General features: G+C 43.3%; 1 protein-coding gene across 1 annotated transcript; it reads right to left on the bottom strand.

The window, feature by feature from the left end:
• Positions 1 to 1161: 1161 nt before the first annotated feature.
• LOC119412594 (25-hydroxyvitamin D-1 alpha hydroxylase, mitochondrial) lies at positions 1162 to 4550 on the bottom strand. The gene is made up of 9 exons (XM_037679624.1): positions 4268 to 4550; positions 3710 to 3900; positions 3421 to 3611; positions 2982 to 3182; positions 2368 to 2531; positions 2079 to 2245; positions 1903 to 1984; positions 1621 to 1818; positions 1162 to 1333 (listed from the first exon to the last, which is right to left on the bottom strand). Exons 1-9 carry the CDS (start codon positions 4472 to 4474, stop codon positions 1220 to 1222), a joined length of 1515 nt encoding a protein of 504 aa, XP_037535552.1. The 5' UTR covers positions 4475 to 4550; the 3' UTR covers positions 1162 to 1219.
• Between the last annotated feature and the right edge of the window lie 8206 nt (positions 4551 to 12756).

The following is a 12756-nucleotide window of genomic DNA, read 5'->3' as shown; positions in this document are numbered from 1 at the left end:
GCTGCTCATCTCCAGTGTGATATTGATCTTCGATCTTTAAATAATTATTTTACAACTGCAACAGATTAAATATCCACAAAAAATGTGACTGCAACAAAAATATTCTTCCCCCCAAATGCCAAGAAACATTTTTGAAACATCATTGCTCCAAATGTGAATGTTTCACAAAAGCAAAATGACTAAAAGATTCACCCACAGCTGCGCCAAATCTTCCAACCTGCTTATGTTTATGCAACAAATTTACGCACCTAGCCATCATTATTAATCAGTTTCAAACTTCGGTCAATTAGAAACATGTTTGACGGCCTTAATGGGATGGAGCTGATGGCAAACAGACAGAAGAATACACAAACAGGCAGATGAGCAACATGAAACCTTTTATTGACATTCACAATAACAGCTTCAGATACTTTTACATATTTAAAAAAAAATCAAGTTATGCTTTTACAAGCGAACGTAACAAACTTTAACAATTAAAAATGCAGATGAACTCATACTGTAAAGCTTTAAGTGAACAGAACAACACGAGTGTACCCGCATCTGAAATTCCAGTAGCACCATATAATCCTACACAGGTTTAATCTAAAGAGCTGCCTTTTATTACTGAAGTACTCCCAGTAGTACACCCCACCCACCCCCACCCCCACCCCATCCCTCCGTTAGCACCAGATTTAAGAACCACAGCAAGAGAATCAAAGGAGAAACGGTGCGTCCCTGCACCAGTTTGAACTCAGTGCGTGTGTTGGGCATGGACCTCTGCGGACACGTTCTTGATGAGGACGCAGGAAATCACTGATCCTGTCGAGAAACGGCTTCCTGGAAAATCTGCTTTGAACACAGACGTGTTGGAGCAGATTTTATATTTTAAACAAAACAAGCAAGATCGATTGTCCGATTAAATGTGAGTCCAAAACGTTGGGTTTTATCTGTGGGAAAAGTCAGACGATGGGGGTGTGGGAAGGGGGGGGAGGGACGAACTGAGGTTGTCAAACCTCACCCAGAAAGAGAGAGAGAACAAGTCCATGAGCTTCTTTCCATCTTTCATGTCGGCCCCTGAGCTGCAGGCTTTCTGGGTCAAAGGCTGAAGACCCGCCTCATGCTCCTGTGATAACGATGCCTGCCAGCTCTTTGCACTTCCTAGGAAAGTTGGGGGGTGGGTGGAAGGGGAGGGGACGACGACTCACAAGCGTAAACGACAAGATCGGGAGGAAAGAGCAGGTCATCGTTCAATAAACTGGAGGTTGATGACATTTTTAGGAACCAGAAGGGTTCGCGTCATGGGCTTCACAGAACCCCCCCTTGGGTCCGGCTTCACTTCGAACTCAGTCAGGATCTGGTGGAAGAGCAGAAACAAAATTTAATAATTAGGAGCCACGTGACTGTGAATAAATAAAGAAACAAAGTGATGGATAAAGAGGAAAATCCCTGGACTACATAATCCAACAGGATTATAGCTTCTGCTAAAACACACTCTTGAGTGTCGTTTTATTTTACAGGTCGCACGGCTAATTTGTGCTCGGCTGACAAAATATAATTTGCTATTATTTACAGTGAAACCGTTTATTCTGCGTGTAAAAGGCTCGTTTCCAAACAACAACAAAAAAAGTGACGTCAACGTACCCGTGAGAGAGCGAGGTAGAGCTCCAGCTCCGCGATCCGACGACCTATGCAGCTCCGTTTCCCCACGCCGAAGGGCACAGAAGCGTACGGGTGATGGGTCTGGTCCTTGCTGAACCAGCGATAGGGATGGAAGTCGTTTGGATTCGGAAACACCGCGGGGTCCCGAGATGTTGCAAACTGGCACAAGGTAATCAAAGTCTAGAAGGAGGTGGGATTAACAATCAGATGTGAGCTAAAAGCAAGTCAAGGTGACGCGCAGGCGCAGGTTTAAGTAACACTCACGTTTTTAGGAATGATGTAACCTCCGACCTGGATGTCTCTTTCTGGAATGACCCTTGCGTTGGCAGGGATGACTGGGTACAACCTGCAAAACAAAGAAGTCGGATTAAGTTCAGGCAAAAGTTCACTTTGGAGATTAAAAAAAAACTTCATAAACATAAAAAGCTTGTGAGACTTACCTGAGCACCTCTTTGACCGTGGCCTTCAGGAGACGCATGCAGGCCACGTCTGCAGCCACAGGGATCCTCCGACCCCCCAGCACCGTCAGCAGCTCCTTCCTGATCTCAGCCTGGATCTCTGGGTGGCGAGACAGCTCGTACAACGTCCAGGACAGGGTGCTGGAAATCTGAAAACGCCAACGAGACGAGGACATGAGAGACGAGACCTTTTTTTCATTCAACCTTTATCTATACAGGTTAATCCCAGTGAGACTGGGACGTAAAGAACTCTGGGAGGTCTCGACCTTACCGTGTCGACTCCGGCGAGAAGCAGCTCGGTGACGTTGCTGTAGATGGTCTTCATGGGCAAGTTCGTCCGGGACAGGAAGTAGGTGAGATACCGCCCCTCCACCGTCTCTCCTCTGGCAACCTTCTCAGCGTCGGCCGCCATCCGCTTGTCGATATGGCCCTTTGCTGCGCGCAGAACAAAACAACCAGGACCAGTCACGACAAAGCTGCAGATTCAAAGGTAAATTTAAACATCAAGCGAAGCCGCTATGAATTCACTGGACGTTGTGTCAGTTTCTGGGCAGATTATCTCGCAGTGCGTGAGGGTTAAAGACTTTAATCTCCTGCTTCCTGGTTTAAGGTGATTATTTGAAACATGTTTGAGGTCTCAGATCTGTGTAAGACGCCACACAGCTGAGTCAAACCCCCTCCCACGGCAAATAAGACTCGAGCAGGAAAACCGTGCTCCAAACGATACGTTAGCTTTAGAGTCTATCCTTCTTTGGACGATCCTCTAGAATCTGTTAATTCTCCCTGCTGGTTGATTATTTCTGGTAATCCTATTCCCTTGCCATCAAGATATTTTGTCCAATACTGTTGTCTATATATATTTAAGATATTTAAAGTGATACCTACCAAATTCAAACATGTAGTCCCAGGACTGATAAAAGTCATTCCAGGGTTTGGGGCACAGCTGGTACATCCAGCTTGGCAATGCCATGGTGATGAGGGTCATCACGAACATGGTGTTGATGGACTGGATGAAACGCTCCGTCTCCTCTGGAACGACTGGATCCAAGCAACCAATTCTGGACTCAAACAGCACCGAGGAAATGCCTGTCGGAAACAACAAGAGCAGCAACGTCAGGGAACTGGGACGGAGATGAGGTGGCTGGTTGTCACCAATAAAACTTGTTAAACCAGTTTAGGGTTAAATTAAGCACCTTTTTCCTGATCATAATGTGTTCAGGAGACCGATTCTGACTGACAGCCGTGTGTTTACGACGTCAAGAGATAGTCCACGGTTCTCCTAAAGGTCCTGGTGTCTACATGGTGCAGAAAAGCCCGATCTTACCCTCGAGGCCGAAGCGATAGAACTCGCTGGCGATGTCGGTGACGAGGCCTTGAGAGCTTCGGCAGTGGCGAAGTTTTGCGACGAGGTCACTGACGACGCTGTTCAGGGTCTTATCGTAAACTTCCACCGCCTTCGGTCGCAGCATGTGCTTCCCCAGGAGACTTCTCACCTCCTGCCACTCCTCCCCCTCCCTGAGGAGTGAATTCACAGAGATGTGTGACCACACATGTAACTTTTCAAGCGGTTTTTGCTCGGTCTCTGCTTTGGGAACAAAAGGAGCAGTACTCACGACGTCAAGAGTCCACAGTGGTGTCCCCTGAGCTTCCTGTAGTCCTTCCAGGAGGACAGGTTGGAGCGCATGGGGTGCTGGCCCTCCTGCCTCAGGACCTGCTCTATGAGCTCCGGCTTGGCCACGTGAACAGTGAGGATGGGGCCAAAGCTTGCCTTCCACATCGGGCCATATCGGCTGAGCCCTTCCATCTGGAGAGTTAAAAAAAAAGACTAAGATATTTATTTTGTTAATTTATTTTTGTTAAAAAAATTAAACCCCTGCAGGCTCAGGTGATTTTTGAATCTCCTTTAGGTGGTTGTCCAGGTTAAAGCAGTGCAAATAAGCTTTTTGTGCGTAAAATAAACAGTTTGAGGTAAAAGTTTAAATGGGGACAGATAATGAGCTATATCACACGCGCACACGGGCAAGCGCGCGCACACACACATGCAGACAGAAAATATTTATAAACGTTTTGTTTTTTTTTGTTTTTTTTTTAACCCTCCATGCATTTCAAGATTTGAGCTACCTCTGAATTGAAACATTAAAAGACAAAAAGCGGTTGCAGGTGCTCCTCACCTGGAGCTCGTGCAGACGTGACAGACCGTTCTTGGCAAACAAGTCCCAGAGGAAGCTGGCCACCTTCGGTCCGGGCATGTCGGCCAGGGTCCGGACTTTCGGCGCGCCGTCCGCCGGTGCCACCGCCGCGCCACCGGACCACCTGTCCATCCACCTGAGCAGGGGGAAGGAGTTGCGGACAGAGACTCTCAGAGCTTGCGGCGACATCCTCCTGGTTCTCAGTGTTGGTGTCTGCTCGGGTGTCAGGGCGCATTTGTTTTCCCAGCTGGAGGCTGTATTTATAACGCGCGCGCTGCGCCTCGGAGCCACGCGGGAGGGAGAAAAAAAAAAAACCTGTAAATGTTCAGCTTTTTTTTTTTTTTTTTTTTGCTTTTGCTCAGGGGGCTACCCGCCCCTCTTCCACTGATCTGCAAAGATCGTGAGCAAGTGGAAGGTGTGTCCAATCACAGGGCTGATGAGGGACCATCCCAGAAAGACGCACACGTGGAGGGGCTTAGATAAATAATACATAACTCCTGCTTATCGCTGCCCCCACCCCAGGGAAGGGGGGGGGGGGGGGGCACTGATCTCCAACATTCCTGTAAATCGACAGTTTTCAGGGGATGCCGCTTCCCTCCAAGGTCACTGTTAATTCAATTCTCTTGAAAAGGTTGAAACCAGGTTAAACAGGAGGACTGTGTCTTCACCAGACAAAACATTCAAGCTTTAAATAAATCAAATAAATAAAAGTTATCCTGCTTTATCAAATGTAGTTCCAAAGGTGCTGTAGTCCACCAATAAAAAAAAAAAAAAAGGAAGAAGCTTATTGTTTCATTTGAAGTTTTGTCTTGACAAAGGTGTTTTTGTTCTCTTTGTCCTGAGTCTGTTCTAATGATGGAAAGTTTGTGTTTCAGAGTCGAACAGACGGTTCTTTCTGGGCCCAACATGTCCCCACGAAGACAGAAGGGAACAGAAAACATAAAGAAAAAACTCTAAATCTTCTCACTAGACTTTTATCAAGTCAGAGAAGAAACCTAAAACATCTGGTCACAGAACAGAACATTGTCATGCCACATGTCGTCTGAGAAACTCAGAAGGATTTCAAGTTCAAGTTGTGTTTATTTGTCATACGTGCACGTTAACACAAGGTCAACAGTGCAATGAAATGTTCAGGATGAGAAGAACCGATTCGACTCGCTAAAAACAAAGAGCAAAGCAAGAAATACTAACGCGTGCAATAAGGGTCCAAAATAAAGTACCAAAAAAAAAAAAAGTGAAAAAGTTATTATAATATTTACAAGGTCCAAAAGAAATATAGTAAACAGCACCATGGTAGAATGTAACGGTGCAAATAGGATGAATTTGTATGAATAAGTATTTCAAGGTAGTAAAATAAGCGTAAATACATGATATATATTGCACATATACTGCACAGGTTGCATGACAGGTTATTGCACATAGTGAGGAACATTGAGATGAATCATGATGGTATACATGATACATCCATATAGCGCAGCAGCAATAAACATATTAGGTGTCACAGTTGTGGTTTGGTGCAATGTTTTGTTCAGTATTATTATCAAGAGTTCAGTAATCTGACAGCTTGTGGGTAACAACTGTCTTTGTGTCTTTTTGTGCGATGGCAGACCACTGTATCATCTGCCTGAAGATGGAAGAGTCCTTGTGCTGGGTGGGTGTGGTCCTTGATGATGCTGTATGCTTTATGCAAACATCAGCTGTGGTAGATGTCCTGGATGGTGTGGAGACTGCTACCAGTGATGTTCTGCCGTTTGCACCACCCTCCGTAGAGCTTTCTGGCTCAGACTGGTGCAGTTCTGTGATACCACCCTGTGATGCAGCCTGTCAGCAGGCTCTCAATGGTGCACCTATCAAAGTTCGAGAGGATGCCAGTGTTCGTACCAAACTTCGTTCTGGATTATTGAGCATGCATCAGGAAACTTCTTTAGTCTTTTTAAGAATTATAGTCTTGGTCAGGCTGGATATTCTCCCAACACAACATCTCAGGTGTGTTTCAAACCCAGCAGGACCTTCAGACAGAGGCTGGTTCATCCAAGTGTAGTCTACATTTTTGTAGTGGGTATACCGTTAGTTTTATGTTGGACATTGGACACCGTTGAAGTCACGGAGCGTGAATGTGCAATGTCCAACGTAAAAAACTAACTTTACCACGGTAGGTCCGTATACTGTGCTCAGAAACCAAAGTTAGTACAATGGAATCGCCAATTTATGTCGATTTTTAAGCATATTGAACATTTCCAACTTTCTCTGATGCTTTTGTTTGAATAAATGTACAACCAACTTTATATAACAGTTGGCTTATATTAAAAACATGTTATAGAATTTATCAAACAGTATCAAGTTAAAACATGTTCAAGTATTAAGTAGTAAGTACAGAAGTATTAATTATACAATATTTCGCTGGATAAGTGAATGTAATAAACAAGCGCTGGATACCGATAGATTGTTATGGAAGCGTTTAACCGCTGTCTAACGTATCAGTGACATGTGCCTAGTGATATGTCACGTATCATTGGGCACTTTTAAGTGGGTATACTGAAATTCTTCTGTGGGTATACTCCATATGCCCGCGTATCACGTGGACTACACCACTGGGTTGCAGTCAGTCAATAGTTTTTTATGAGCTTGCATGAGTAGGTCGACAGCAGAAACATGATGGAGAGCAGTTATTTGTCCACTACTCACCATTTTCAACATGTGTCAGCAACCCAGCCTCATCCTCGGTCCAAATGAGTGTTTGTGCATTCGCAATTTTCCATCCTACTGTGATCATGCTTGAGACTGAAGTGTTGATTAAGCAAAACGCCTTCAGCTACTTTTTGTATTCACTTCAGTAGCTTTTTAGATACTTTGATATGCAGTTCTGAAATGTGGGCACGCACTCAGTATAAACAAAGCATTTAGATGAATCTGCAACAAAACACCTCAAAGTCATGAGATGAATTAGGGTGTCTGTAGGGAAACAAATATCGTGGGATTGGACCAGCATAGAATAGTTTATGTAGAAACAAGATCGTGAATCTGCTGCTAAACACAAATAGAAAGAATAAACAAAGACAACTGTTCAGATTTAATATCAGGGATTGAAGTAGGGCTTTGAGGTGCCATTAAAACAGAGCTGGACATTCAAAAACACACAGCTTTTCCAAAACTTGTATCGGTAAGTTTACTGTTTCATCCCACGTTTATACCAGCTAGCTTTACTCAACAATTCAGGTGGCTGTGGTAGCTCGGTGGTCAGAGCCGTGGTCCATAGTCCTGAGGCTGCAGGTTCGAGCTCAGGTTGAGTCGCCTTGTGAGTGCCCTGAGATGACCTCTGTTGTGACTTGGCGCTAAATAAATAAACTGAACTGAATTTAATTGAATCGACTGCGACTTTACTACCCTCCATTGACTACGGTGACATTATTTATTACATGAATGCTCCTACAAGCTCCCTGCAGATGCTGTCTATCATGGTGCGCTAAGATTCATAACTGGCTGTAACTACCGTACCCATCATTGCACCCTGTATTCACTGGTTAACTGGTCATCATTAACTTCACGCAGATCTCTCACTGGTACATTTTCATCTTTAAATCACTTCTTGGTCTGTTTCCTTCATACATCTCCTCCTACATGTCTCTGCGTGAGTGCAGCTACAGCGTGCGCTCTCAGGACATTGTTACCTGCAGTGTTCCCTCAAACTGAACTAGGCAAAAGGGCCTTCTCCTACTCCGCTCCTGTTTCCTGGAATATCTTGCAAAAAGATCTGAAGCTCTCGACCTTGACCTCTGTAAGTGGCTTCAAACATCTGTGAAGTTCCTGGGAAAAAACCCAATGCAGACATGTTCCTGTTTTTAGTTTTCTACATCGCTTTACAACTTGATTTTTGTTGTTACTTTTTCTTTTAAATACCATTTTATTTTTACTTGTTATAAAAAATAAATCTCAATTTATACGCATCGTTTATGATTGTCTATTGTTGTCTTTGTTGTCTATTGTTATCATCAAATCAGGTCTCTCTTGTAAATGATTGATTAACTTAATTGATTAATCTGCATAAATGAAGGTTGAATGAATGAGTCAGGGACGACATCTGGAGTAAAAACAAATGCCACATCTTCCATGTGAGTTTGTTTTCTGTGGCAACCCCTGAAGAAGGGAACAGCCAAAGGAAAAAAATAACTTTGCTTATTAAATCTAAGCGTAAATACGCACCAGTACATTAAAACTGTCAGACTTCTCCATTGCAAACGTCACCACTGTCCTATTTTCAGTCAATTTGGCTGTTTCCGTATGTAAATGGATTATACTTTTATAGTGGCTTTCTTATCAAGATACTCAAAGCTCTTTAAACAACAATCTGTGCTCTCATTTACACATTCATACAGCACTCTACTGTATCTATACGATGATTAATCAGTGATTTATCACAATCATACAATGGGACACACATCGGAGGCAATGAGGTGTTCAGTGTCTTGCCCAGGGACACTTTGGCATGTGACTGCTGCTGGGAGTCGAACCCCCAAATTTTGCATTGGAGGACGACTGCTCTAACCATTTAGCCACAGCTGCCCGGTAGCTAAACAAACATACCTGGTCGTCGGCAGCCGTTTAAAATTTTTGCTAATTGATTTTCATTCTACACTAATCAACAGTTTTAGAAAAAAAATGAGTGGATTTTGTTTTTTACTCTTTTTTTATTTTTTTTTTATTACCTGGCTTCATGACTTTGCAGGGAGTAGCTTTAATCTTTAAGCAAGCAGTGAAAGTATGTAAAAGCCTAAAACTGTAAATCCAAAGTTTAAACCAGCAGAATTCAAAACTGTATCGAGCTTTTGGAAGTGCTTTGTTAACCCAACTTTGACCCATTCTTCTGCTGACTTGCTCGAGAGAAAGAAAATCTTGACCTGATTTCCATTTGCTCTGGAGTCCGTCCAAAGCACGTATGTGTGTGTGTAGATGGTGAAGTTTCTAGGCCCCTGTAGGCTGCAGAATCTGCTTTGAGATTTGATCCGGCACATCATATGCTTTAACTAGAAATCTTACCCCCACACACTTTCAGAGAAACGCACAGAGTGCCGACTGTTAAAGTCAGGAAAGAGAAGACTCACTGAAATAATCAGGAGTCAAAGGTGGCATCTGTAATGTGGGGCGACTGCACCGTGTTTCCGCTCTGGCTTTACAATTATCTCTATTTGACTGTATTTTGTATGAATACTGGACCCAAAATCATATAAAAAAATAACATTTAATTGGTTACTTAAAGTGGAAATAAGTTAGGATTTTTAATTCTTATGTGACTGACAGTACAGGTAATTACAAACTCAAGGATCCAGAAAAAAACAAAACCCAATGCCTCTTTTGTTTTTGGGGCTCTTTAAGCTTTGAAAAAATGACCAGAACAGATTTAGAGGGGAAAGTACCTCACATACAGATCAGAGAAGAAATGCAGCTTCTCCGTTCTCCATGCTTTTTGCTTTGAGACTAAACGAATAGTTCAGCAATTTTAAAGTGGGATTCTGGTTATGAACAATGAATATCTTACTTGTGGTGGATAGCTGGTTGAAAGAGTTCAATTTGCAGAAACGACCACGTTTTGGTACGATTTTAAACGACTCAGAGTGCCAGTTGAGAACCAAAAGACGAACAACAGATGTAAAAGATAACAGCTGTATTTGTAAGTTTCCACGCAGGAACATGAGAGAGAGCTGGAAGAGAGAAGAAATGGTGAGAGTTGTGATTAGAGAGTCTTACTTCTTTAACAGGTAGTCAGCGGAGACGAGGATATTCCAGGATGAAGGAGCTGACTGACTGTGAAGTATGTAGATGAAGAGTGGCAGGACGGACCATAAGGCTGAAGGGCAGGATGTTGTGTTGCTGTTTGATTGTAACACTTGTAGGTAACAGTTCCAGAGGTGGGATCCAAGGAGACACTGGGAAATAGAGGCTGGCTGGTGATGAGGGAAACCAAGGAGCAAGGACCTGGACACAGGAGCTGTGAGCAGCACAAGGAGCACAAAACAGAATCTCCACAGAAACACATTCAGTTTCACTTTATGCAATTATTCCAGCAGCAATATTATGATAACCTCGCAGGAAATGCCCCATGTTGCACCAGAAGTGCTACAGCTAGCTGCTGCTAACACTTGTAAACATCTATTAATCTGACAATCTGGTCATAATTAAACTACTCCAAACTGAAGCTGTTTACAACAGATATTAATCATTCATAATTTTTACAAAGCCCCACTTCAAAATAATTGAACTATCCCTTTTACTACTTGTACTTTTTTGTTCTGTTCCATTTTCAGCAGGTAAATGGCAATTACCATTTATTATCTGTCACTGAATCCACCATGACAGAAGTGGCATAACAGCTAATTTAAATATAATTTACTAAATTATTTAATGGAAACAAATTAAACTAAGCTAAATTTAAAATAAAAATGTATAAACAAGTTAATTTAATGTTAGACATGCAAAACGAACAAACAAAAACACAAAGAACAGTAATTTACAGTGATCCCATGAAGGTTTTTAAAGTTGCTAAAAGATGGAAATATTCTTTACATTACTCAATATTTGTAACCAAAGATCAGAGTTTTAGTTTTAAACTTGTCACGTTTAAATGCACGGTTTTTCCTAAAAGATGGATCGTCTGCAGCATCTGTGGCAATGTAAGAGAAGTGCGTGTAAAATAAAAACAAAGAAAGAAAAAAGTCAATCAAACGTTAAGATGACAACTCAGAAGACAAGTTGTATAAAAATGTTTGGTTCTGTGATTCTGTTGTATTTAAACCAAATACTGTGAAAGACTTTTATTAAAGCCTCTGTCAGCTTGTTTGAAAAGAGGCACGTGTTTTTTGGGTCAAAACTAAATGTGCATTTTGCATTAACTAATGGTGAAATACAAATAAAAAGACGATCAAAGTTTAATTAATTCGCCGCCACGGAGCAAAACGGTGGAATTGGAAATATCTTTTTCTGTCCAGCCATCTGTCTGTGAATGTTGTGAGTGATAACTTAAAAAAAGTGAGCTACCAACCTCCTTTTTGGTGTGTGGCGGCATCTAGATGGAATAAAGTTTCCTTTTGAAAATTGGGTTGTCAGGTCAAAATCCAAGATGGCTGTCACTATCCATCCGTCCATCCATCCATCCATCATTTTCTGCTTCTTATGAAGTCAGGTTGCTGAGACAGCAGCTTGAGCAGGGAGGCCCAGACATCTCTTTCCACAGCCACCTCTTCCAGCTCTTCTGGGAGGATTCCAAGGCGTTCCCCAACCAAGAGACATAGTTTCTCCAGCGTGTCCTGCGTCTTCCCCAGGGTCTCCTTCCATTGGACATGCCCGAAGCACCTCCCTAGTATGATGCCCAGGGAGCATCCTTACCAGATGCCCGAAACACCTCAACTGGCTCCTCTCGATGTGGAGGAGCAGTGGTTCTACTCCAAATCTCTCCTGGATAACTGAACTTCTCACCCTATCTCTAAAGGAGAGTCCAGCTACACTGCGGAGGAAACTCATTCCAACTGCCTGTATCCACGATCTTGTTCTTTCGGTCACTACCTAGAGTTCATGGCCATAGGTGAGGGTAGGACCATAGACTGAGCAGTAAAAAGAGAGCATCACCTTGCAGCTCAGCTCTCTCATTACCACAACAGACCAGCACAGAGTCTGCAATACTGCACATGCTATACCAAACTGTCTGTCAATCTCACGTTCCATTCTTCCCTCGTGAACAAAATCCAGAGATACTTGAACTCCTCCACATAAGGCAGAATTTCACCTTTGACCCGAAGAGAGCAATCCATCCTTTTCTGACTGAGGACCATGGACTCAGATTTGGAGGTGCTGATTCTCATCCCAGCTGCTTCACACTCAGCTGCAAACCACTCCAGTGAGAGCTGAAGATCACGGCACGATGACGTCAACAGGACCACATCATCTGCAAAGAGCAGAGACGGAATCCTGAGGCCACTGAAACAGATTCCCTCCACTCCCTGGCTGCATAGAGACATTTTGTCCATAAAAGTTATGAACAGAATCTGTGAAAATGGGCAGCCCTGATGGAGGTCCAATTCCCATACTGAAGTGGTCCAACTTTCTGCTGACAATGCGAACCAAACTCTTGCACAACTTGTTTAGGAACAGAACAGCCCATAACAACGGGGCACCAGTCCCATTTTTGTGGAGCACCCCCCACAGTGTACCCAGAGGAACACGGTCAAATGCCTTCTCCAAGTCCACAAAACACATGTAGACTGGATGGGCAAACTCCCATGACACCTTGAGAGCCCTAGTGAGGGTAAAGAGCTGATCCAGTGTTCCACGGCCAGGACAGAACCAGCATTGCACCGTCCTGGGTCTGAGGTTGGCCAGCAATTGGACTTGCTTCTCCAGTACCCCTGAATAGAACTTCAGTTCTCCTTTTTGAAGAGGGGGAACCACCACCCCAGTCAACCAATCCAGTGTCACTGCTCTCG

The sequence above is a fragment of the Nematolebias whitei genome, chromosome 7 (assembly GCF_014905685.2).
Source record: "Nematolebias whitei isolate Nwh7 chromosome 7, NemWhi1, whole genome shotgun sequence".
NCBI classification, from domain to species: Eukaryota; Metazoa; Chordata; class Actinopteri; order Cyprinodontiformes; family Rivulidae; genus Nematolebias; species Nematolebias whitei.
This window is presented reverse-complemented; position numbering and strand designations above follow the sequence as displayed.